Below are 22208 nucleotides of genomic sequence, written 5' to 3'. Positions count from 1 at the left end.
TTCTTTGTTTTTTTTCTTTACGTTATTTATTTATTTTTCGCTGCGTTAGGTCTTTGTTGCTGCACACGGGCCTTTCTTTAGTCGCGGTGAGCGGGGGCTACACTTTGTTGCGGTGCGCGGGCTTCTCATTGCGGTGGCTTCTCTTGGAGCACGGGCTCTAGGCCTGCAGGCTTCAGTAGTTGTGGCACGCAGGCTCAGTAGTTGTGGCACGCGGGCTTAGCTGCTCCGCGGCATGTGGGATCTTCCCAGACCAGGGCTCAAACCCGTGTCCCCTGCATTGGCAGGCGGATTCTTAACCACTGCGCCACCAGGGAAGCCTGGTGTTTCCGTTTCTAATAGGAGGTTTAATCAACAGAGAAAATACTGACATTAATCTAGAGACGGCAGATGTTAGTGGGAAATCTCTACAGCTCACAAATGACAACTGAACCGTTTCAGATGGTTCTGAACATCACTGAAGAAGCAATGTTGTAACTCTGATTGTGGGCAGGAAAAAGGAAGCTTCTCAGCCAACCTATTTCCATTTGCTACGTTCCCTTCCATTTGTCATTTTCACAATCACAGATGCAGAGTTTGTCTTCCCAGGGTAGAACAGACAGGTCAGAAGAAATATCCAAAGGGATATTGGGAGAAAAAAAAAAAACACAACAGAATTTAAAACCTGGGTCTGAGAGGATAAGATTAGGGTCTCCTAATGTTTCAGGAAAAACAAATTCCTAAAACGTATTGTTATGTCTTACTGGTAAGATGCATACACTCTACCCATCAGATCCTTAAGGTGTATCCTGGCAAAACACTCCAAATTCAAGCATGGAGAATGAGCCCTGAAGCCCCTGTCTGGGAGGAAAGAAGACATTGTTTTTAATCCCTTTTTCAGATGAAGAAATCAGAGCGTAAAGTCAAGCAGGTGCATGCCCCACGCGGCACGTCCAGGGCGCAGAGCATCAGAACAGGCCTTCCTTTCCCGAGAGGCCCCACCTGCCCGCCAGGCTCTGCGGTCAGCAGGACACACACAGACACGTCACACGGACACGGCCAAGAGGTGGTCACAGGCGGAGACAGGCTGGGCAGACGCTGGGCCAGCGGGGCCTTCCTGCCCCTGCCTTTGTCACGTTCTGCCCTCACCCCATCGTGGGGAAACCTCCCTGCCCCGTTTCTTCAGGAACAGCGTCCCCCGCAGGCGGCTGCAGGCAGGGCGGCCCGACTCCCAGCACTGGGGCCTCCCATCCGACCCCACACATTGCCGTGGGGGGAGGGGCCTCTCAGGCTTGGGTCCCGCGAGCAAAGCTGGCCCAGGGGGCAATGGTGCTACCTCCAGGCTTGAAGGGGCTCAATGGGGCAACTCAGCACCACGAGAAGGTTCCACAGGGGGGTCTGGTGGGAAGGAAATGAGCCCAGGAACTCAGGCTCCCAGCTCCCAGGTGACCCAGGTCAGCTCCCACCAGACCCGGGGAGTCAGGAACACGATGGGGGGTAGCCAGGGCCGACTTCCAAATTCCTGAATTTTCAGAGAGCGCCACTGTAACAGTCCTCCAGCCTTAGCTTGAAAACAAAAGGTCACCACCTCACCTGCCTGAGGGTCTAGGCAGCCCACCAGGCCAAGGTCCTCAAGAGGGGGCTGGGGAGAGCACATCTTCCAGAAGCTTCGAAGCTCTCGTTCCGCCAGATGAGCCGCCTGCAAGGGGAGCCCTGCCTACCGTCCTGGAAACCAGGGAGCCGGGTTAGCACGCAGCACACCCCACTCCTCACCGTCGGAGGCTCCAAAGCAGGAACCTGCACAACTGGGAGCGGACCACCACTGAGCGGGGCGGCCTGGACGTGTCAGTCCTGACGCTTCGCTGCTGCCGCCCACGACCTCCGGGGCTTCTCAGCTGACCTGGAGGCTGCAACCCCTCTCCCCCCACCACCCAAGCCTGCCCTTCCTCCGCTCAGCACCACTGTCTCCTGGACACGGACTGCTGCGCCCCAGAGGAAAATGATACCTTTGGCTACACTGCAATCACCTCGCGATGTATTTTGAAAACCGTAATTCAGAAATGAGTTTTAAACACAGCATTTTCCGTCTTGCTTGGGATCCTTGCACAAATTTCGAGAGTTAAAACATTTCATCTCCTAAAAAATACCTTTTAAGGAGCGTGCTTCTTCAAAAGGGAAGCTGGTTGGCCCAGAGCTGAGAAATACAAGGCTTTACCTTGCCGGGTGGTGACAGCAAGGCCGTCCCCCACTGTAGAATGAAGTGAATCAGCAGCAAGTGGATCAAAAACAGTTTATTTTGAATGTTTAATTTAAAAAAATCATACCTATGAGGTGTGCTACAGAAATTCAGATACAAGAATTGCATATAAAACCCGACCTAATCGTGGTAAAGCAAATGCACTTCAGGAAAGAAAACGTGTACCTCTTGGTCACTGGCATCCCAACACCAGAGACATTTCCACGTGGTCCCCCGGGAGGACACTGCCGCGGCCACGTGCGGGAGCCGGGTGGGCCTCGCGGTCCCTCCCGGGGGAAGGGCTCCCCGCAGCAGCCACGGCAGCGTCTCGGGCCACAGCACTCCCTCTTGTTCTCAGCCAAGTCAATCCATCAGATTTTGCTGTCACTTAACATGATATTTTGGCAAAAAGAGCACGGCCTCCTTGATGGGAAGCATTTCTGCGGTTCACCATGGGGAAGGGACCTGCCTTCCCCCAGCAGCGGCTGTCTCCCCACAGGGCGGACACAGGCCAGCTGCCCGGGGCTGGGGACAGCGGGAGGACAGTCTTTAAGGGACTGGTGACACTGAAGCGGGGGCGGGAGCAGGGGCCCAGCAGCCCTCCTGGAGGCCGGGCGTCGGGGGGAGGCGAGAGAACGAGGACAAGAGGAGGGAGCCGCGGAGAAAGGGGGGGTCTTTGCTGAAACCCAGCAAAGACTGTGGGATTTCACAGCGCAAGGGGCTTTTCCGACCGAGCCGACAGCTCCCGTACTTTCTAGCGACTGCCCCACAATTCTAACTTCCTATCAGGCCCTCCCTCTTCCTCCAAAACCCTGGGCAGGGACTCCTGCCCCCACCTCGTTGGAGTGGAGGGCGAGAGGCGGGCAGGGACAACAGCACTCAGGACCAAAGGTCCCCGAAGTGGCTCCAGGCAACAGTTGATTTGGCAAAAAAAAAAAAAACTTAAATGCATAAAAACAATCACCGAGTCCTCCAAGGAGCATGATTACAATATATTAGCAAGTTCTGTGGCGTAAACATTTTCAAAAGCATCAGCAAAGTATTAAATATAAAAGCAGTGCACACTCCCCTCGGCACCCTGAAGAAAACACCGGAAGGCGGGCGTGGCCACAGACGGCGAGGGCGTGGCCAGCTACCTACTGCCGCAGCTCCACGTAGTTGGCGGGGAAGAGCCCATACCTGCCCTTGCACAGCCCGCGCCACCAGCCATCGTCAATCATCTCGATGTTGGTGATGATGTCGTCGGGGTCGAAGGAGATCTCATCATCGCCCGCTAGGGAGGAGGGCACAGAGAGAGGGCAGCGGTCACACTCGGCGTTCCCTGCTCAGCCACCAGAGGAAAAGCCTCCAGCAGTCCCTCGAGCTGGCGGTCTCCCACTGAGGCTCCATGGGGGTGCAGGGTTCTGGGGGTGCAGGGTCCTGGGGGTGGAGGCTTCACTGTCTCCCCTACTCTGTGAAGGGGGCTTTGCACGCACAGGGGCGCACACAGAGACAGGGCAGAGCCCTTCGAACAAAACCCTAACCCAGAGCAGATGACGTGTGGCTGAGGGAGATACAGGAATTCCTTGGACTGTATCTGCAACTTTTCTATAACCTTGAAATTGTTCCAAAATAAATTCTTTTGAAAAATCGTAAATAACGCTCTGAGAGTCAGACTTTGAAGAGACGAACGACTGGAAGCCCCGCCACCACCATTTCCAGCCCTCGGGGCGGTGTCTCACCAGCCTGGTAGTCGTAGAGGGCGATGGCTGTGATTCCAAGATCGTTCTCATATTCACCGTAGGTACCCTCCTCTAGAATAAACCAGAACAGGGTCTGAGAGGGAAGCAGAGCTCACTCTCACTCCCGCGTCAGACGCCCCTTCCTCAGGTCCGGGTGGAGGAGCCCGTCAGGAGAGGACGCTGCAGGGGTGCCGAGCGTGGATCGGGAGGGTGCGCCGTGGGCCGTCGGGCTCCTGCTCCCAAGGGGAGGAACCGGCTCCGAGGAGCGAATCCACGTGTAACGATCTCGATAGAGGCACTGGCAGTTCTCAGGGTGTCATTTTTTACATTTTAAAGATTGAGCACTACTTTTAGGAAAGGTCATATCATGAACAAATGAATGCAAGCAGCAGACGGCTGATCACACCTCGCGCTGTGCTCGGGGAAGGTGAGAGCCCTGCCCTGGTGTAGATTCTGATACTGATTCTCATGTCACTCCAAGTGGGAGAACGGGCTTGTGTGAAATCTGTCCAAACACATTAAAAGAAACCTCATCTCTAGAAATCAAAGACCAATTGGAGTGTTCATCCACCCGTAAGATTTTCAGAGCACGCAGAAATCTCCCTCTTCAGAGACCTCAACGTACTCTGGCTTCCTGAAGACCTCACGAGCTTCTACTCTGATACAACAACAGCAAGAGCCCCTTCCTCCAAGCCCACCCCTCTCAGCGCCCTCAGCACAAGCAAGGATCTCCTGGAACCCCCCGGGAGGCCAGGCCAAGCCCCCTGGGGTCTGGGGCCCGCAGCAGGACAGGAGCCCCGCAAGCATGGCAGAGGTGGGGCAGGTCGGCCAGCAGGGGAACAGAAGCAGAGGGGGTGGAATGCAGGAGACCCGTGTACCTGCTTGGTAGTGGCCCGGGGCCTCCGTGCTTTCGTAGACGGCCTCCGGGTCATAGGCCTCCCGGTACTCGGTGGCCTCCGTGCTGTACACCGGCTCAGGCTCACCGGTGTGGCTCGGCTCGGCCTGGAACGGAGCCGCGGCCTGCGGAGAGTCGAGGAGACAGTTCCCGTGGCCCGTGCCGGGTCACGGCCACACGACCAAGAGAGACACGCGGACCACTCTCGGCCCCGGCTGAGACGAGACAGACACAGGGACGGGGAGGCGTCACCTGCTCACACCCCGCGGATGCCTGGGCCCTAATGGGTCCCGCAGTGCCGAGGGCCAGGCTCCCCTTCACAAGCCCGTCCTCACACCCCCGATACCCTGAGTCCTGCCGTCACCAAAGACCTGCCAGCTGCGAGAGCCCCACTTTCCTGGGGCAGGTCTGGCCCGTTTCCTCTTTGGGTCCCAGCCCTCCCGGGCCTCTGCCGGCAGCTCCACGGCATCACCCCATCCCACTGGCTAGGGCAGCTGAGCCTGCGGGTGGCGGGTTCCATCCTCACCGAACCCTCCGTGGAGGTGAGGCAAGGAAGTGACCAACAAGTCCCACGCAAGAGGACATCAAGAGCGCTCTGCTGACAGCCACCTGCGCCGCGACCCCAGTTCCCAAACATCCACCACCGACAGCGGCTTCAACCAGCGTTTCCGACCAGGGTCCACCTGAGGGCACCCTCGCGGGTCAGAAAAGGAAGGTGCCCACGGAGAGCCCCAGGAGAGCCGGTGGTCAGGCCTCGGCTTCCCACAGAGGGTGACAGAGGGGTGCGGCAGGCCGGAAGCGCTCCTCCAGAGGCCACAGGGCAGGGCTCCACCTGGGCCGGGCACCGGGCGCCACTCCAGGGCTAAACAAGGGGGTGACGGACTCCTACTGGCAATTGCCCCTGGACGTGAAGGGAACAGACCGGAGGGTGAGGGGCCAGACGGTGCTGCAGGGTCACGCGGAGCCGCTCAGTGGTCAGGGGGTCACCCCGAGCAGGTCACTGCACACAGCCGCCAGCAACGCCCTAACCTCCTATCTTCCCGCAGCAGCCCCCCCACCCGTCACGTGGTTGGGCAGGGCTCCCTGCCCCACCCAGGACAACGTGTCATTCCAGCCTTCTTAAGGGACCAACCGCTAGTGACGGGCCCAGCAGTGGGCCCCGACGGGCGGATGCACAGGGGCCCCCTTTGCACGGGATTACAGATTCTAAGACCGCACCCGCCATACCTGCCACACCCGCCAGGCAGAGGGGTGAGCCTACGGACCACCCTGAGGCCCAGGCCCGCCCACGGTGCTCCCGCACCCTCAGCCCCTTTAGGCCCCAGCCGAGTTGAGCCAGTTTCAGTCCCCTGTGACTCAGTGAGCTCTAAGTGGTGACGTCCAGGTGAAAGGGACAGCGGGACAGAGGGGACTCGGGCTGGGCCGGGTGTGGGTGTGGACGGCAGGGGCCGAGCTGCTCTGGAAGGGGGGCCCGCAGAGCCTGTGGAGACCCGGCCGTGGGCAGGGGGGCAGGTGGCTCAGTGACACAGGGGTCAAAGGAGCAGGTCCTGGCGACTGAAGACTGAGGAGGAAGGGCCAAGGACAGAGCCTCCGGAGAACACGGTGCTCGAGAGAGACCAAGGGAGGAGGGCCGCGGGGCGGCGGCCAGGCGGGGACGAGGGTCCTGGAAGGGGGTGTGGTCCGGGTCGAGGGCAGCAGGGAGTGGGTGAGGGAAAGACCCGGGCACCGGCTGACCCTTGTAGGCTGACTCAGGAGAGCACAGCGGGGCCGGCGGGCGGGTGAGAAGGCCGGTGGGTAAGCCGAGGCAGCGAGCGCCCCCCCCCGCCCCCCCCTCCCCCGCGCTCAGGAGGGCTGCCCTCGGGGCACCGAGCAGCACAGGGCGGGACCCCATCCACGGGGTGCTGAGCTGGGAAGGGCGTCTCCAGGGCGTCAGAGACTCATGGGCAAAGCGGATAAAAGCACCAACCTCGCGGACAGGGCTTGAAGGCAGCCTCTCTTGGGCCGGCTGGGGCGTGGGCGACGCGGGGGGCGTGGGCTTCTGGGCCTGGGCTTGCTCCTGGAATGCAGAGACAGCAGCAGTCAGCACGTCGGCAGGCCTCCCCGCGACTGCTGCTGCTGCCGGAGGAAGGAGCGGCAACACGGAGCAGAGGCAGGGCGCAGAGACGTCAAGGGAGCGTCTGCTCTGCAGGCAAGGTCATGCGGTCAAGTCTGCTCTCAAGACACGGCCCTGGTGGCCCACGCAGTCCTGCCCCCAGGGCTGACGGAACCAGCCAGAGGCGGCAGTGCCCCCCGCACACCTGATCCGCACGCCGTCACCTGGGCTCCAAGCTGATGCTGTAACGGATTGAGACCTCCGGGGACCTTCTAACGGAGTGAAGGGATTTTGCACGTAGGATGGACGTGAATCTTGGGGAGGCCAGAGGATGGACAGCGGTGGACAGATGCTGACATCCCAACCCCCAAAGTCCTGTGAATGTGTGCCCTTACAGGGCAAGAGGCTGCAGACGTGACCATGGTAAGGATCCGAGACAGGAGGTGACCCTGGATTACCCGGGTGGGCCCAGTGTCATCACAGGTCCTTACAAGCGGTCCTTACAAGCGGGAGACAGACAGTCAAAGCAGAGCTTGGAAGGGGCCACAAGCCAAGGCGGGGGTGGGGGGGAGGGGAGGGGGGCTCTAGAAGCTGAAAAAGGCAAGGACGCGATTCCCCTCTGCAGCCTCCAGAAGGAAGCAGCCCCGTCACCCCTCCCAGGCCTTCCGGCCTCCAGCCTGTGAGGCGGTAACCGTGCGCTGTCCTAAGCCACGGCACGCGGCCCCGGGAAACCGGTGCTGACGCCTGTGAGGTGGACCTTCTCCACACCACCGATCAGGAACCTGATGGCCCGGGGAGGGAAGTTGCTCGCCCAGGGACAGGACGGGGGCAGCAGACGCAGGAGCCGCACCGTCCCCACCCACTCCCCGCCTGCTCTGCCAGGCTGCCTGACAGCCGGCGGCGGCACTGCCCACTGGAAACCACCCCCTCCGGAGACCACGCGGCTCTGGACCCCAGTGTGGCTTTGCCTGACCCGCACCAGCAGGACGGTCACGAGTCCTCACGGCGCCGGCAGCTCGCCCACGAGTTAAATCCCTGAGGCAGCGTGATTCCCCGAAGGGGCCAGGCCTAGGCCGGGCCTGCCGCCCACCACGCAGTGGCACGAGGACCCGTGACGGCCCCCCTCCACCCCGCCACACCCCAATCTGGCGGGGAACAGAGACGTTCCTTCTCGGGGGCACGCTCGCTCCCGAGAATGTGCGGGTCGAGCATCCGTGGCCGCCCCACCCGCCACAGGGAGCGCTCGGACGCGTGCGGGCCGCGTCCTGCCCCAGGAGAGCGCCTCACAACCCAGAGGGCTCTGGTGCGAGCGGTACCGTGCCCATCGATGGGAGCCACTCGGGGGACAGGCGGGCGGGGAGAGGCTGGCAGGGGCTGGACACAGCGAGGGACAACACGGCGGAAGGGACGGCGAGAGAACCTCAAAGGCAGAGGGGCTGGACAACAGCGACCGAGAGCCTCCTTCTTCTCAAGCCCTCCAGCCCTTCTGCAGCTTTCAGACTGCAGGGGTCCAATTCCGAACCATAAAACGAGGAAGGCGTTACGTGAAAACGAGACCAAGTTATCGGAAAAAATGCCTCCTAGTGTGCACGTGTGTGTCTGCAACAAAGAAAAACTTACAAGCGCCTAACTAAAAACTTAAAGGAGAGACAGCTTTAAAGTTTCTGACAATTAAGGAATGGTATGTGGTAATTATACACGTTTGCTATCATCCCAACTTCACCACGTGTGATAAGAACGTGTTATCAGGGCTTATTTAATTCCCGGCTCCAGCGCCCAGCGTTTCCTGCCCGTTGCATGTTAACTGCCTCAACCGCCCACTCACCCTTGACGGGCTCTTCAGAGCCCTAACCACTGATTTGAGGAGGAAACGTCCTTAGGTTTAAGTAGAGCTTTACAATCTACAAAACGACACACGCGTTATTTCAGATTCGACTTCCTAGCCACCCGAGTCATGGCGCCCCCACACCCGTTTCACGGGCAAGAACGTGGGCCGCGGGACAGTGCGCTGATCCGCGTCAGGCCGCCCGGCTGGTAGGTGGCGGAGGGGGACCCGGGCCATCAGACGTCAGTCCAGCTACAGAGTTTTAGGAAGGAGCGAGTCCACACTCTCCGGCTCACCCCTCACAGCTCGCACCTTCTCCAGCGCAAAGACAGTTTGTAAAGGATCACAGAAACACCTGCCGACCCGAGCTCCAGAGCAAGGGCTACAGAGCCGGCAGACGGCCTCCTTCACGGGGATCCCTTCTGTGTCCTCAACCTGCCACCCGAGGGGACAGCGCGTTCCCGAGGGTGACGGGTGGGAACAGACTGAGGGGGAGATGTGTGGACGGGGGCTGGGCCAAGGGCACGGGGGCCGCCAGCCTGACGGGGGAGGACAGGCCCGCAGTCGCCCAGCACTGGAGCAGCACGGCTGGAGCCGGGGCACATCGACCGTCTCGTGTCTGGTGGCAAGAGACTGGATCGTCTGTGTTGCTGAAGGCTAAGTTCCTGAGAGCACAGCCTTCGGCGCGAGTTCAAAACGCTTTCTACTGACCACTTTCTGCAGCAGATGCAGGAACGAGCCAGACACACGGCCCCGCGCACGCAAGGGGGGCCCGGGCGCCGCCCGCACTCACGTCCAGCTGCCTGCGCGCCGCCTGCTGTTCCCGCTGCTGCCTCGCCATCCTCTGCGCCCGCTCCGCCTCCGCCTGCCGCCTGTCCTCGTGCTCCTTTTCCCTCGCCAGGTTTTCAAAATTCGCTCTGATGTCACTGGTTTTGCTGCTCACTGCAGAGAAAGGAGAGATTTACTCAGGGCACCACCATCTCCCCCGGACCGGGCCCGCGCCAGGGCGGCCTGTCCCTTCGGAAGCAGGCACCCCAGCTGAGGGCGACGCGCCCCCTCGGCTGCCGGCTCAGTCCCCCACCAGGAACGGCCTTCACCGTTGCGTGTGCTGTACCCACAGCGGGAAGACGGCATAGCCCTGCATCTGCAATGCTCTTACATTCCGAACACCACTGTTTTCTTTACCACCAGACACTCACAAGGAAAGAAAATCCCCCTAAGGATGCCCTTGATGAAACAGTAGAAAGTACTGATTGTGAGTAGATCTCAACCCTTTTAACATTTTGTGTGACAAAATGGGAGGGCGGAGCCCACTGCGACTGCCCCTGTGGACGTGCCGTGGGGCCTCCAGGGAAAACACGTGCAACTATCTGAGATGCAGGCCGAACTGATTTTTTCCTGGAACATCATTTTCCCGGAATGGACAAACTACGGTTACACCGTTTGGGTACGTGCCAGACCCTTTCTCCGAAAGGAACGAGCTGAGCCTATCCTGTTAAAAAACAACTACAGTATTTGTTGTCAGTAGGAAAACTCAAGCTTTCAAGCAAAATCAGAATTTTGGAAAATCCGTGTCCACTGCCGTGAGTATGACAATTTCCCGGTTTTACTCAGAGACTCCGCGACGAGGTTGATACCGTCACCGAACGTGACCTGGGGGACGCTGTATAATGAAAGGTGCCAGGGTGTGGAAGATCAGCGTGACTCAGTGATCGATACTCTCCAATGACCCTGACGTGATGTCACAAAGTCTTGCTGCGCAAGAGAGACCAACCTCTAAGAAAACCACTGGACAGCTGCCTGCTGGACTGGGGTACAGAGAATACGACCGGAAACGGCCAGTAGAATATTCTTCCCTTTTCCCACTGCTTATCTGGGAGTCCAGATTTTCTTCACCACCCTAACGTGTCACGAGAGACTGAAGGAGTGAGAAGCAGCTAAGAGAGCTCAGCTGGCCAACACTGACGAGATTCCACAGAAACGTAACACAACGCTACCCTGGAACCTAGCCAATATCGTATAATAACTGTAAACGGAGAATAATCTCTCAAACTTCTGAATCACTAGGCTGTACATCTGAAACTAATATTGTAAATCAACTAACTATACCTTAATGCAAAGAAATGCTACTCTTCTGCACTTTCTGGTTTTGAAAATGTAGTTATTTTTTTCATAAAAAGTATTATGCTAATAAGTGATAGTTTCACTGCTTTTAAATGTTTAAGTGAATTAATAAAACGGTAAATTCTTCTCGCCTCTATTTTAATTCTAACACAGTAAAGATCAGAAAACATAACCCATGTAAACAAAAGTTCTTTGGGGCCTCAGCAATTTCTGCCAGTGTCCTGAGACCAGAGTGTGTGGACTGTTGGCCCACAGGGCGGCCACAGGAAATAAATGGTCGTCTCCACTTGCTGCGTTTAACTGACCACTTCTATCACGTGTAATAATTCCCCCAACTAAACGATGTCCTCCCAGGCTGGCCCATGTTTAACGGCTCCCCAGCAGACACCAGGACCGCAGGAGGCCCACGCACGCAGCAGGCACCGGAAGGGCGGGTTGCGAGCAGCCCGGTCCTCGCCCGTGAGTGAGGAAGGAGAGGGCTGCCTGAACTCATGCAGACGCGGTGACATGCTGCTCAGACATGCCACGGCCGGGGCAGCGGCAGGTTCCGCAGGAACCTCCCAGGGCCCTTGAGGACGTGCAGTTAACCTAGCTCTGCTATGGGAAGCACCCCCCAAAACAGATCCCCGCCGCCAGAGAGCTGCAACGCCCGTGTCTGAAAGGTGCCTCTGAACCTCTGCAGGAATGAACAGCTTCAAACGGGTAATCAACTGCTGTCCCCAAAATACACAGATCAGCCACGGTCTCCGTCAATGCTTCATCTGCTCCTGCCGACGCTCCTCTCCCCCTTTAGCACTGTCCTGGGGACACCACACAGCGTGGAATTTCTCCCGGGAAAAAACACGGTGCTGCCAGGGGGTCTGCTAGGACTTACCTGCTTCGACAGGGACAGTCTTCTGGTAAGTGGGGGCCACCGTGGCAACGTCCTCAAAGGTGGAAGCGTTCTACCAAGACAGGAAAGGGGAGATCAGGAACGTATTTTTCTTTCTTCCTTTCCTCTCCCTGCACAAAGGCCTGCCCCAGGTCTTCCAAAAGAACCAACCAGAGAGCCCAAAGATTTCATATCCACCTGTTCTGCACATTAACAGAGAAGTGAAAAGTGTGTTGATAACACGTTGGCTGGTGACCATACGGGTCACAGTCAGAGAAGAAACACACCTATGGGGAGTGGGGGGTGAATGGGCAGGGCCAGGATGTTTAAGGCAGTGAAACTACTGTGTAGGAATCGACAGTGGTAGATACGAGTCACTACACGCCTGTGCAAACCGGCAGAATGCACCATCCCAGGAGAGAACCCTAAAGCCGACCTCAGCGCTGGGTGCCTACGACGTAGGCTCAATGCAGGTTCACAGATCGTAACAAATGGACCACTGGGTGGGGGAGGGGAGGTAGGGAGTATACGGGAAATCTCTGCACCTTCCTCTCAAATTTGAGCAAATTGCTCAAAAAAGCAGAAAAACCAAAAACCCTACCACATGCCTCCACTTCACAACCATAAACCAAGCACGTGTTCCTCCCAAGCTCTCGCCACGGATAGAATTTGCAGGGGAGCCCAGAAGCCTCTGCTGCGCTGGGAGAGGACCCTGGGACGTACAAAGGCCCCCCGATCGTCCACCTCTCCCAGTAAGCGCGACTCTAGTTTGGTTCTGTAGGGACCCAACTCTGTGAGACTAAAAGGACAGCGACAACCGGCCACGTAAAGGCTGACACGGCGCGGACTGACAGCTCAGGGCAGCACTGGCCGCTGGGCACAAACGCTTCCCAGGGAAACACGCCAGGGGCTCAGGACGGTCACTGCCTTCTTGACACAGGAACCGTGAGAAAGGATGCGTGGAAGGAAGCCTGTGACCGGCTGACCCTGAGGCCGGCCGCGAGCAGCAGCTTTGGGAGGTGCGCACGGCCCGCACCAAGTTCAGGTGCAGGCAGCTCCACGAGGGCGGCAGTGATCCATGGGCTCTGGTCGGCACGCCTGGGGGCCGGCCCCGACCCTCCCGCCAAAGCCCCCTTCTCCTGCCTCCTCCAACTCCGAGGTAGCTGCTCGGCTGCCCAGACCACCCCTCTCCTCTGCTCCCCAAACCTCCCCATCTCTTTCCAGAACAACCTCTAAGGCCCTGCCCCCACCGGCTCTCCCACAAGGCTCCTGCCTGCCCTGCGGCCTCGGCGGGGAAGGGGTCAGCGCCCCCCCAGCTTCCGGGCCGTGGCTCCCGCACACCCGCTGCCCGTCCCGTCCGACCAACTCTCCAGCACGATGCTCAGAGCCACCTCTCTGCCTTCGCCCACAGGCTTCTGGCAAACACCACGACCCCAAGCCTCTAGTTTCCAGCTGCGGGGTCCCCACCACACTGCACCCCCATCACCAAGACCCGCCCACCGACTACAGCCTTCCCCTCTCCTGCTGGCCACCCTCCTCCACCTAGACCCAGCTCCCCGCTCCCCACCGTCCAGCCTGACCAACTCAAGGTCTCGGCCTCTCCTGGGGCTCACCTGCCGGAAACCTCACACCTGCTTCCACCACCCACGGGGACTACGTCAGACCTGAGTCCCTGCGCCCCCTATCCCCAGGGATGATCTCATGCTGCCGCCAAGGCTGAGACCTGGGCAGGTGCCTCACCCTTCTAAGCACCGGGCTTCCCAAGCGCACAGCACAGACCACTAGCTGGCCGCAGGGGCACCCCGCGCACCCCCGCCACGCCCCAGGGTCTCCCTGCACCTCCCTGTCTATGGCCTGGGCTCCTCCCACCTTAAAACAGAACCATCCCCTCGGCTGACCAGTGCCCAGTTCTCCCCGATCATGGCCCAAACGTGGTTGGCACGGCTCCCTCCCTCCCACAGCCCAGACTCCTGCCAGATGCCAAGTGCCACCACCTGGCTCGCCCAGACAGGATGTCCCCAGCAGCGCCTCGGGGCAGAGACGGCCCCTCCCCCCCTCACAACTCTCCACCCTCAGACCAGCACCAGTGGACCCTGTGGGCTCCCCGCACCTCACCAGGTGCCCTGCCCAGTCTCCTCAGACCAGCCTGCCCACTGCCATCCCACAGGCGTGGCCCATGGCCCCCTCGCCGCTCTGCAGGCTCCCCAACTCCACCTCCGTCTGCAGGCACCCCCCCTACCCCCTCCATCCGAACTACCTGCGCCGCCTGGCAGCCCAACCAGACGTGCCCACAGGGAACTCATCCCGCCCAGCCCTGCCCCTCCCCCAAGTTCCTGAGCTCAGCAGACAGCCCCACCATCCACCCGGGAGGCCCTCCCCCTCACCCCTTAAGCGCAGGGGCTTCAGCACCCACGCTGCCTCAAGGAAGCATCTCTCTCCCTCCACCGCCATCCTCAGGCCGAGCCAGAAGCACCCCGATCAAGGCGCTGAAGCCGCCTCCTAACCGGGGCCACAGCCTTGCGGATTCCCGCGCGATCCACTCTCCACCCCGGGGCAGGGAGGCTGCTTGGTGCACGTCCTATTCACGTCATTTGCCTGTCAAACCCTTGCAGGGCCGCTCAGAACCCATCTGACGAAACACAAAACCTCACCGGGGGTCCGCAGGGCTCCCTGAAGTGGGTCGTGACCAGCCACTCACCACCTGCCCCCCTGCAGCGGGCCCCGTCTGGCTTCTCTCAGACCTCCTGTATCTGCCACAACACCGACCGCAGGCCCGCCAGGTCCTCGGTGTCCCCGTCCCCACGTCCACACACACACTGGCCTCGTCCTCCCTGGCGAGCTCCCACCATCCGCAGCGCCGAGCTCCGACTCGCACGCCCTCAGGACACTCCCGGCCCCGCGGCCAGAGCCCTGTGCCCTGCCGCGCTCCCAGGGCCCACACGCGGTCACGTGATGGGGTCCCCCGAGGGGTCAGCTGGGAGCCTGATGGAAGGGGAACTCCACAGGGACCGGCCCTGGCGCCCAGACTACCGACCGGGCAGGGCAGCCTCAACCTCGGTCCAGCTGAACCGACGGGAGACAGACCACGCCCAGTCCCCAGCGAGGACCGCTCCACGCGGCTCGTGGGTCTGCTCCTCTGACGCGGTTGGAATTTAGACCAGAAACCCAACCACCTGACGCGCTGAGACTCTGAAACCAAGCAGGAGGGACCAGCTGGACTAGGGCACCACAGGGAGGGCAGAGCGTGGAGCCGCGCGGCCGTGTCACCCTGCCTCTGGGGACCCCCTGCGGCGACGCGCACCTTCCGGATCCGCCTTCCCCAAGACGGCAGGCCCCGCGACGCGGCCAGCGTGACCAAAGAGCTCGGTTTCCAGATGGGTTCACTGCCAAGTACGGTCACAGCCACGTGTCTGGGAGGCGTTCGCGACGGCGGCCCAGTGCTGCGCCTGCCTGGCCAGGGACCCCGCCCCCCCCATACGTGACAGGGACAGCAACTGCCTCACAGCGTGGCCTCGAGGGGTCGAGGAGAGGACACCCGTGACACAGGAGACGAAGCCCGGCACGTGTGCCAGCTAATGGCACCGCCACGGTGATGACACACGCCTGCCTGAAACGTTCACACTTCTGCAAACACGCGCCAGGCGCCCACCGGTGACCAGAGACCACCCAGGGAACAGCCATCTGCCTGCCCAGAGCGTCAGACGCCCGATCCTCTCAGCAGAAAACCCCGAGCCCTGGACGTGAAGCACTCACCTTATCCATCCGGTCCTTCTGCACCCCGTACTTCCCACCGAAGCCTCTGGAGTAGTCTGCAACGTGACAGCACGGCATTTAGTCTCGGGCTGAGGGCCGCCAGCTGCCGGCAGCAGGCGCATGCAAACAGGTCCAGAAACAGCCCGAGAAAATGCACCCAGAGCGACAGAACGAGAACGTGGAACGATGAGCCTCTGCTTGCGAGCTGGGCTTCTACCCGTGGTGCTCGGCAGCAGGCAGGTGAGAGGCAGGAAAGAGGTGTGGCATGCTCCCCGCGTGCTCCCGGGGGACAGGGGTGCGGGTGGCAGGCAGGGCGCCACCTCCTAGCACAGTCTCTGCTCTGCGCTCCTGCTCTACTGAGTGCTAAAAAGAGGCTCAAGTGCAGGGATTCTCTCGTTTTACTTATTTTTTTTCTCTTGCTTTTTTAAAAGAGAAAAAGTTTCCCGGAACTTCTACCAGCCAAATACTTATGTTGCAGCAACACAGATCTACGTGACAGTCACACTGCCGTGCAGTATCAACGCCACGCCCACGCGGTCTGCCGGGTCAGCCCGAGGTGATTCTCTCCCTGAACGCTGGGGCTGAGCGCCTAAACTCAGCCCCGTAAAATGAGGACACGACTCTTTGCCAACTGTGTGTCCCGGTTCTAATGATCAAGCCTGAATTTTGACAGACATTAGATAACTGCTCTGAGCAAAAGCACGTTTGCCATCTGGACTCCCAATATATGCACCCAGAAACCTCCTGTCGAGTTCCAGCTTTGCGTACGTACTGTCTGGTTCTGTGTGAAGGAGTCACACAGAGATGGTGTCATCAAAAAAACTAGCAAAAACCAAAAAAACACCACCACAAATGAGACACAGAAACCACGTGGACACGCCTGCCCCACGCCCCTGGTCCAAGGCCAGTGATCGGGCTGAACCAGACACGTTTCTCCCGGTCTCAGAGGCAGGGAGGTGGCCTACGCGACACTCACAGGAGTCCCGGCAACAGCAAGCACTGCTGCGGAAGGCCGCCGGGAGACCAGAGACAGCCCACCCCAGGAGCGAGGCGCGTCACGGGGTTAGAGTGACCTGCACCTCGTGCCACCTTTGACCAGACACACAGCCCAACGGTTACGGGAGAGAAAAAAGTCAACAGGGAAGAAAGGGTGCGAGTGAATTCCGCTCCGGCACAGCACTGGGCTGGAAGTGCCCAGGGGCCCCTGCAGGTGACAGCGGGTGACTCGGAGGCTGAGCCCTGAAGTCTGTGCTAGAAGTGGCGGCACTGGGCGGGGCTGGGGGGAGCCGGGGAGCAACTGTGCCTTGCTGGGACTCGTGCTTGGCCAGTCTCTCCTTGTAATCAAAGCCCACAGCACAGGGGTCCTGCCTCTCGGACTGAACACCAAATCTGCCTCCGAAACCAGTCTTATAATCTGAAAATCCACAGGTGACAGTGGAGAAAACAACCGAAAGGAAACACAAGTTTGGTTAGACTCAAACACGTCGCCTGGAGGAAACAAGGGCTGCGCCGAGCTCGGGGACGACAGAGCCAGCTCCCAGTCTCACCAATAGTCACAAAGGGCTCAAAAGGTTAAAGGACAGACAACGTCTGAACACGCGGCCCAGGCCCGAAAGCAGGTTAGCAACTGTATTTGAGCCGATTCGGAAAGGCCGCTCCGTGCTCCGGGACTCTCTGCAGGGTCCCGCCCACGCTGCAGACAAGAGCACGCGTCTCTGCTCACTTGAAGAAAGAGACACGTTACACACACGGCCCACCCCACAGCCACGCGGCAGCCCCGCTCCCCACCGCGCTGGCTGCAAGCCCAGGGCCCCGGCGGCCACGCTCCCAGGGACGGGGCGCCTCTCGGGCTGGGACCACCGCGCCGCCCCTGTGGCCGCCCGGAGTGGCAGGCAGCAGCCCCTCAGGAACCCTGCTGCAGCGGCTGGGGCTTCAGGGCCCAGGCGAGCACAGGTGCCCTGCCCCGCCCAACCGCAGCCCCCCCAAGGGGGAAGGGGGAATCACTACGGGCGGAGGGGTCCTTCCAAAGCCATGGGGACAGAGGACGCCTCCCCCACTGAAGACAGGACAGCACCGCGACACAAGTACCGTGAGGCCAGGCACACGTGGACCTGTAAACAGAAATGAACTTCTCGAAGGGCCTCGCGGGCGAGCAGCCAGCATGAACGTACCTTTTTGGGATTCGTGCAGATGCAGCTTCTCCTGGTGATCCCAGCCAAGGGCACACTTGTCCTGTCTGTCTGTCTGCACACCGAACTTCCCTCCAAAGCCTTTCACGTAGTCTGCGTAGACAATAAAAGGCCATAATCGAGTATTAATGGGCAGCCTGCGTAACAGGGAGAAAGCAGGTTTTCCGTGAAGTTCAACATACACAATTCACTAAACCATCCTTTCTCTTCCTGACCTTTGGTGAAATTTCAGATGACATTAAGAGGACCGCCTCGTAGTGTGTCAGGAAAATAACCTCATCTACCATCTCCGCACCATGGGTTAACACTGACGGGACCCCCTACAGGAACCCGCGAAGCATGCAGTGTCACAGCACTGACGCGCCATTGGGTCTCACCACTTACACAGACGTGCGACACGTGGCCCCTGCTACAAGCCACGCCACTGCAGTGTTCAAGCTAAAAGAGGTCTAAGGACTGGATTTCTTAGTTAACGGCTCTGTTTTTGGATTTTCTGTTTTACAGTTCAATGTTTGACAGAAAGAGACATCCACCCTAAGTGTTCCCGGTTACGTTCTGTGTTTCCCTTTCTGTTCTGGTTATCACCTATCACGTTAATAGCTGCTAGCTGGACAATAAGGTAAAGCTGAAGCCACCTTTCTGGGACTCGTGCTTCTCGGTTTTGCCTTGATACTCAAAGCCGACCGCGCTCTTATCCACCTTGTCCTTGTCGATACCATACTTGCCACCAAAACCTTTGGAGTAATCTGAAAACAAGAAGAGTACTGTTCATAAACCAGTCACAAGATGAGCGAGCACGCTGTGGATTTCAGCAGTCTTTAAGGAAGTATTTTGATCACTCAATTTAAAAAAACAAACCTAAAGTCTCCGAGGCTCACTCTAAGATCACTTACGTAGGAAACATTTAAGAGTATTATTTGTACATAATGATGGAACTATGAAGTGCAGCAAACAGAGCAGACGAACAACTGCAGCGCCTCTCCTTCACCCCAAAAGACAGCATGAGGTAACAGGTGACATCAAGTTTCTGAACTCAGGATGAGCCACGGGGGAAGCTCTTGGAGGGTCACCCTACCTCTGAACCAAAGCCAGCAGAGCTGTGCCGGGGACACCGCCAAAGGAACAGGATAAACACGGACTACCTTCCAGAAATGTCAGTTCAACTCAAAGCTAAGTTATTATTACACTAAATCGCTATCTTTACACTAAGGCACGACTCCATCACGGACACATTAACGGAGTAGAACGCGCACAGAGATCAAATCCCTTCCCAGCACGCCTAGGGCTGCTCCCGGCACTTCGGCCTCTGCTCCCCGACTGCCCAAAGGCGTATTTCTTCTTCTTCAAGGGCATCTCGGGGAGAAAATCTGGTAAAAATGAACAGGATCCAACAGCAGGTGCTGACTGGCAGCAGGCATACAGCGCAAAGGAGTACAGGTGTGTGCCTAGCAGAGAGAGAAGGCAGAGTTTAAAGGAACCCCAGCAGCAGGCCCAGCAGCCTCAGGGCAGGCAGGCCCTGCCAGGTGTAAGGGAAGCACCGCCCTCATCAAACAGGAGCCCCTCAGGCCCAACGGCCATCCCCCTGGGGAAATGCCAAGCCAGTGGGGTTTCCGGTGATGGCTTTCATTTTTGTTTCTTAAAAAAATCTGGGGTTTTAAAAAGTACGTGAGCTCTCAGTTTGTACGCTGGCCAATGTTCAAATAATTTAAATGTGCAGGCCAAACAAAACAAACGATGCAGAACCACCAACAGATCAGGAGCTCTGCAGCGGGGGCTGAATCTTTAAGTCAAGCTCCATAAACACACACCTCAGAGGGCAGAGGGCCGTAACTGGTCACTTACATCACAGTGAAGGGAAAGTCAGGATGGCTTCTAAGGACAATCTAGAAGGCTCTATCAAAATTTTAAATTCAACGTCTTTTGGCCCAGCAACTCCATTGCTAGGAATTTATTCTTTTAAATAACCACTTATGTATATAACAGAATATTCACTGCAATTTTTTTTTTTTTTAATGAATTTACTTATTTTATTTTCGGGTCTTGGGGTTTACTTCGGGTTGGGTCTTTGTTGCTGCGCGCGGGCTTTCTCTAGTTGCGGCGAGCGGGGGCTACTCTTGGTTGCGGTGTGCGGGCTTCTCCTTGCAGTGGCTTCTCTTGTTGCGGAGCACGGGCTCGAGGCGTGTGGGCTCAGTAGTTGTGCCTCGTGGGCTCTAGAGCGCAGGCTCAGTAGCTGTAGCGCGCAGGTTTAGCTGCTCCGTGGCATGTGGGATCTTCCCGGACCAGGGCTCGAACCCGTGTCCCCTGCACTGGCAGGCAGGTTCTTAACCACTCCACCAGGGAAGTCCCTGTAGGCAATTTTTAACATCAAAACTTGGAAATAACCTAAATTCCACATTCCAGAGAGGAACAGTTAACCTGACCACGGAACAGAGGACTCAGCAGTCATCAAAATTACGACAAACCGTGACTTCCCTGGTGGTCCAGTGGTAAAGAACCTGCCTTACAACACAGGGGACGTGGGTTCAATCCCTGGTCAGTGAGCTAAGATCCCACATGCCGGGGGTCAACTAAGCTCACGTGCCTCAACTAGAGAGTCCTTGTGCCGCAAACTTCAGAGCCCACGTGCCCTGGAGCCTGCGCGCCACATCTAGAGAAGAGAAAACCCAAACGCCACAACTGGAGAGAAGCCCACGCACCACAACGAAGAGCTCACGTGCCACAACTAAGACCTGACGCAGCCAAAAATAAACAAAATGGATAAATAAATAAATCTTTAAAGAAAAAGAAATAAGACAAACCACCTACACCGTCCAGAAAGTAACAGGGACATCCAAACACTTGAAGTTAGAAAAATTATATAAATATAACATAAACCGATTTGCATCAGGGAGAAGTCCCCTGGGTGTGTGTCGGTGAATGCATGAGAAACAACGGGGCCCGGGGTGCCTGACGGTCAGCAGGGCGCCGCTGCGGCCCACCTCTCTGCGACTCGTGCTTCTCCGTCTTGCTCTGATAGTCGAAGCCCACGGCGCTCTTGTCCACGCGGTCAGACTGCACGCCGTACTTGCCACCGAAACCGCTCGAGTAGTCTGGGGAGACAGGGCAGCGGTCAGGAAAGTGTGTCAGGCCAAGTGCCACCTTGGTCAGACGAAGCAAGACTCACCAGGAGGTCAAGCACGCATCTTAAAATGTACAACAAGCTACCCGCTGCCACACACGGGTGACGCTGGACGCGTCTAGGCGCCTCTGCAGTCTGGTCCCCTTCGACTACTGAAGGGCAGAGGTTAGCTGCAGGCCCACTTTGGGAAGTAACCGTTCAAATAAAGGTCAGTGTATAAAGACAGCTAGGCAGCTGCATGGGTCTTTCTAGAAAAGACACGACCCCTCCAACACATCGAGCCAGGTGGGCTGGGTGGACCGGCAGGGCCTAGAGCACTCCCAGGCCGAGCTACTTCCCTGGGTCATCGGATGACCCACAAGAGGCAGAAGTATACAAGCTTGCAAAAAACACCTCAAGGTGGCTTCCCTGGTGGCGCAGTGGTTGAGAGTCCGCCTGCAGATGCAGGGGACACGCGTTCATGCCCCAGTCCAGGAAGATCCCACGTGCCGCGGAGCGGCTGGGCCCATGAGCCACAGCCGCTGAGCCTGCGTGTCCGGAGGCTGTGCTCCGCAACGGGAGAGGCCACAACAGTGAGAGGCCTGCGTACCGCAAAAAAAAAAAAACCTCAAAGGACTTCCCTGGCGGTCCAGTGTTTAAGACTCCACGCGTCCACTGCAGGGGGCACAGGTTTGATCCCTGGTCAGGTTTGATCCCTGGTCAGGGAACGAGGATCCCATAGGCTTTCATTTACAGAAAGGCTTCACCAGGGAGCACTACCTCATAAAGATTAGCCTACGCCGTGTCAGAAGACGCACGTACACGCTGAAAACGTCAGTAATTTAACAGCTGTTTCCATCCTCAGGGGAAAGTTAGTTTTGCCAACCAAGTTAGAGAGGGAACTGTTCAGGGGCAACGCTGCACGGATGAGGGGAAGCAGCTTCTGCTGCCACATGGGAGGTGGCACAGGGACACGAGATGCCAGCACTTCGTGGGCTGCGTGGCAGGGACCCCACTGTCACACCACACCCAGAAGACCAGACACCTGAAGGCGACAGCAGCGAACTGCCCGTGGCGACACCCCTGCCCCCAGGAAGAGGCCTCGAGTGACAACGTGCTCCTGCCCTTCAAAAGCAGGCGGGGCTGCCTTCCCATCACCGGGGTCTTTCACATCTCACCTTTCTGCGAGGCGTGTTTCTCAGTTTTCCCCTGGTACTCAAAGCCCACAGCAGACTGCAGTCACAGAGAAAAGGGAAATGCGGTTTTAAATGCCTGGATCCACGATGCATAGGACACTTTAAAAAACATGAACCGTGTTATCTTTTGATCTCTGATTTCCCAAAGCCCTGCTGTTTTGAATTCGTAACCCATAAAATGCTCACAGAAGCGGGGGCGGGGGGCGCTGCCCAGGCCAAGCTGCAAGCATAGC

At 58.3% G+C, this 22208-nt stretch overlaps 1 protein-coding gene across 5 annotated transcripts in view; it reads right to left on the bottom strand.

Annotated features, from left to right (window-relative positions):
* Nucleotides 1-2252: 2252 nt before the first annotated feature.
* The window catches only part of CTTN (cortactin), a 33194-nt gene continuing 13238 nt past the window's right edge, over nt 2253-22208 (bottom strand). For 3 of the 5 annotated variants that reach the window (XM_082661153.1, XM_082661154.1, XM_082661155.1), the window contains exons 7-17: nt 21958-22012; nt 20661-20771; nt 18318-18428; nt 17665-17775; nt 15494-15549; nt 11744-11813; nt 9539-9687; nt 6795-6884; nt 4812-4953; nt 3934-4005; nt 2253-3485 (exon numbers count right to left, since the gene is read on the bottom strand). In XM_082661153.1, the coding sequence (XP_082517279.1) occupies nt 3349-3485; nt 3934-4005; nt 4812-4953; nt 6795-6884; nt 9539-9687; nt 11744-11813; nt 15494-15549; nt 17665-17775; nt 18318-18428; nt 20661-20771; nt 21958-22012 (1104 nt within the window). In that variant the 3' untranslated portion in view covers nt 2253-3348. Of the gene's footprint in view, nt 3486-3933; nt 4006-4811; nt 4954-6794; nt 6885-9538; nt 9688-11743; nt 11814-15493; nt 15550-16796; nt 16908-17664; nt 17776-18317; nt 18429-20660; nt 20772-21957; nt 22013-22208 lie in introns of all 5 variants that reach the window. The other 2 variants (XM_082661157.1, XM_082661156.1) reach the window with 2 other exon arrangements.

Source organism: Grampus griseus (genome assembly GCF_964374135.1).
Source record: "Grampus griseus genome assembly, chromosome: 8".
Taxonomy (NCBI): domain Eukaryota; kingdom Metazoa; phylum Chordata; class Mammalia; order Artiodactyla; family Delphinidae; genus Grampus; species Grampus griseus.
This window is presented reverse-complemented; position numbering and strand designations above follow the sequence as displayed.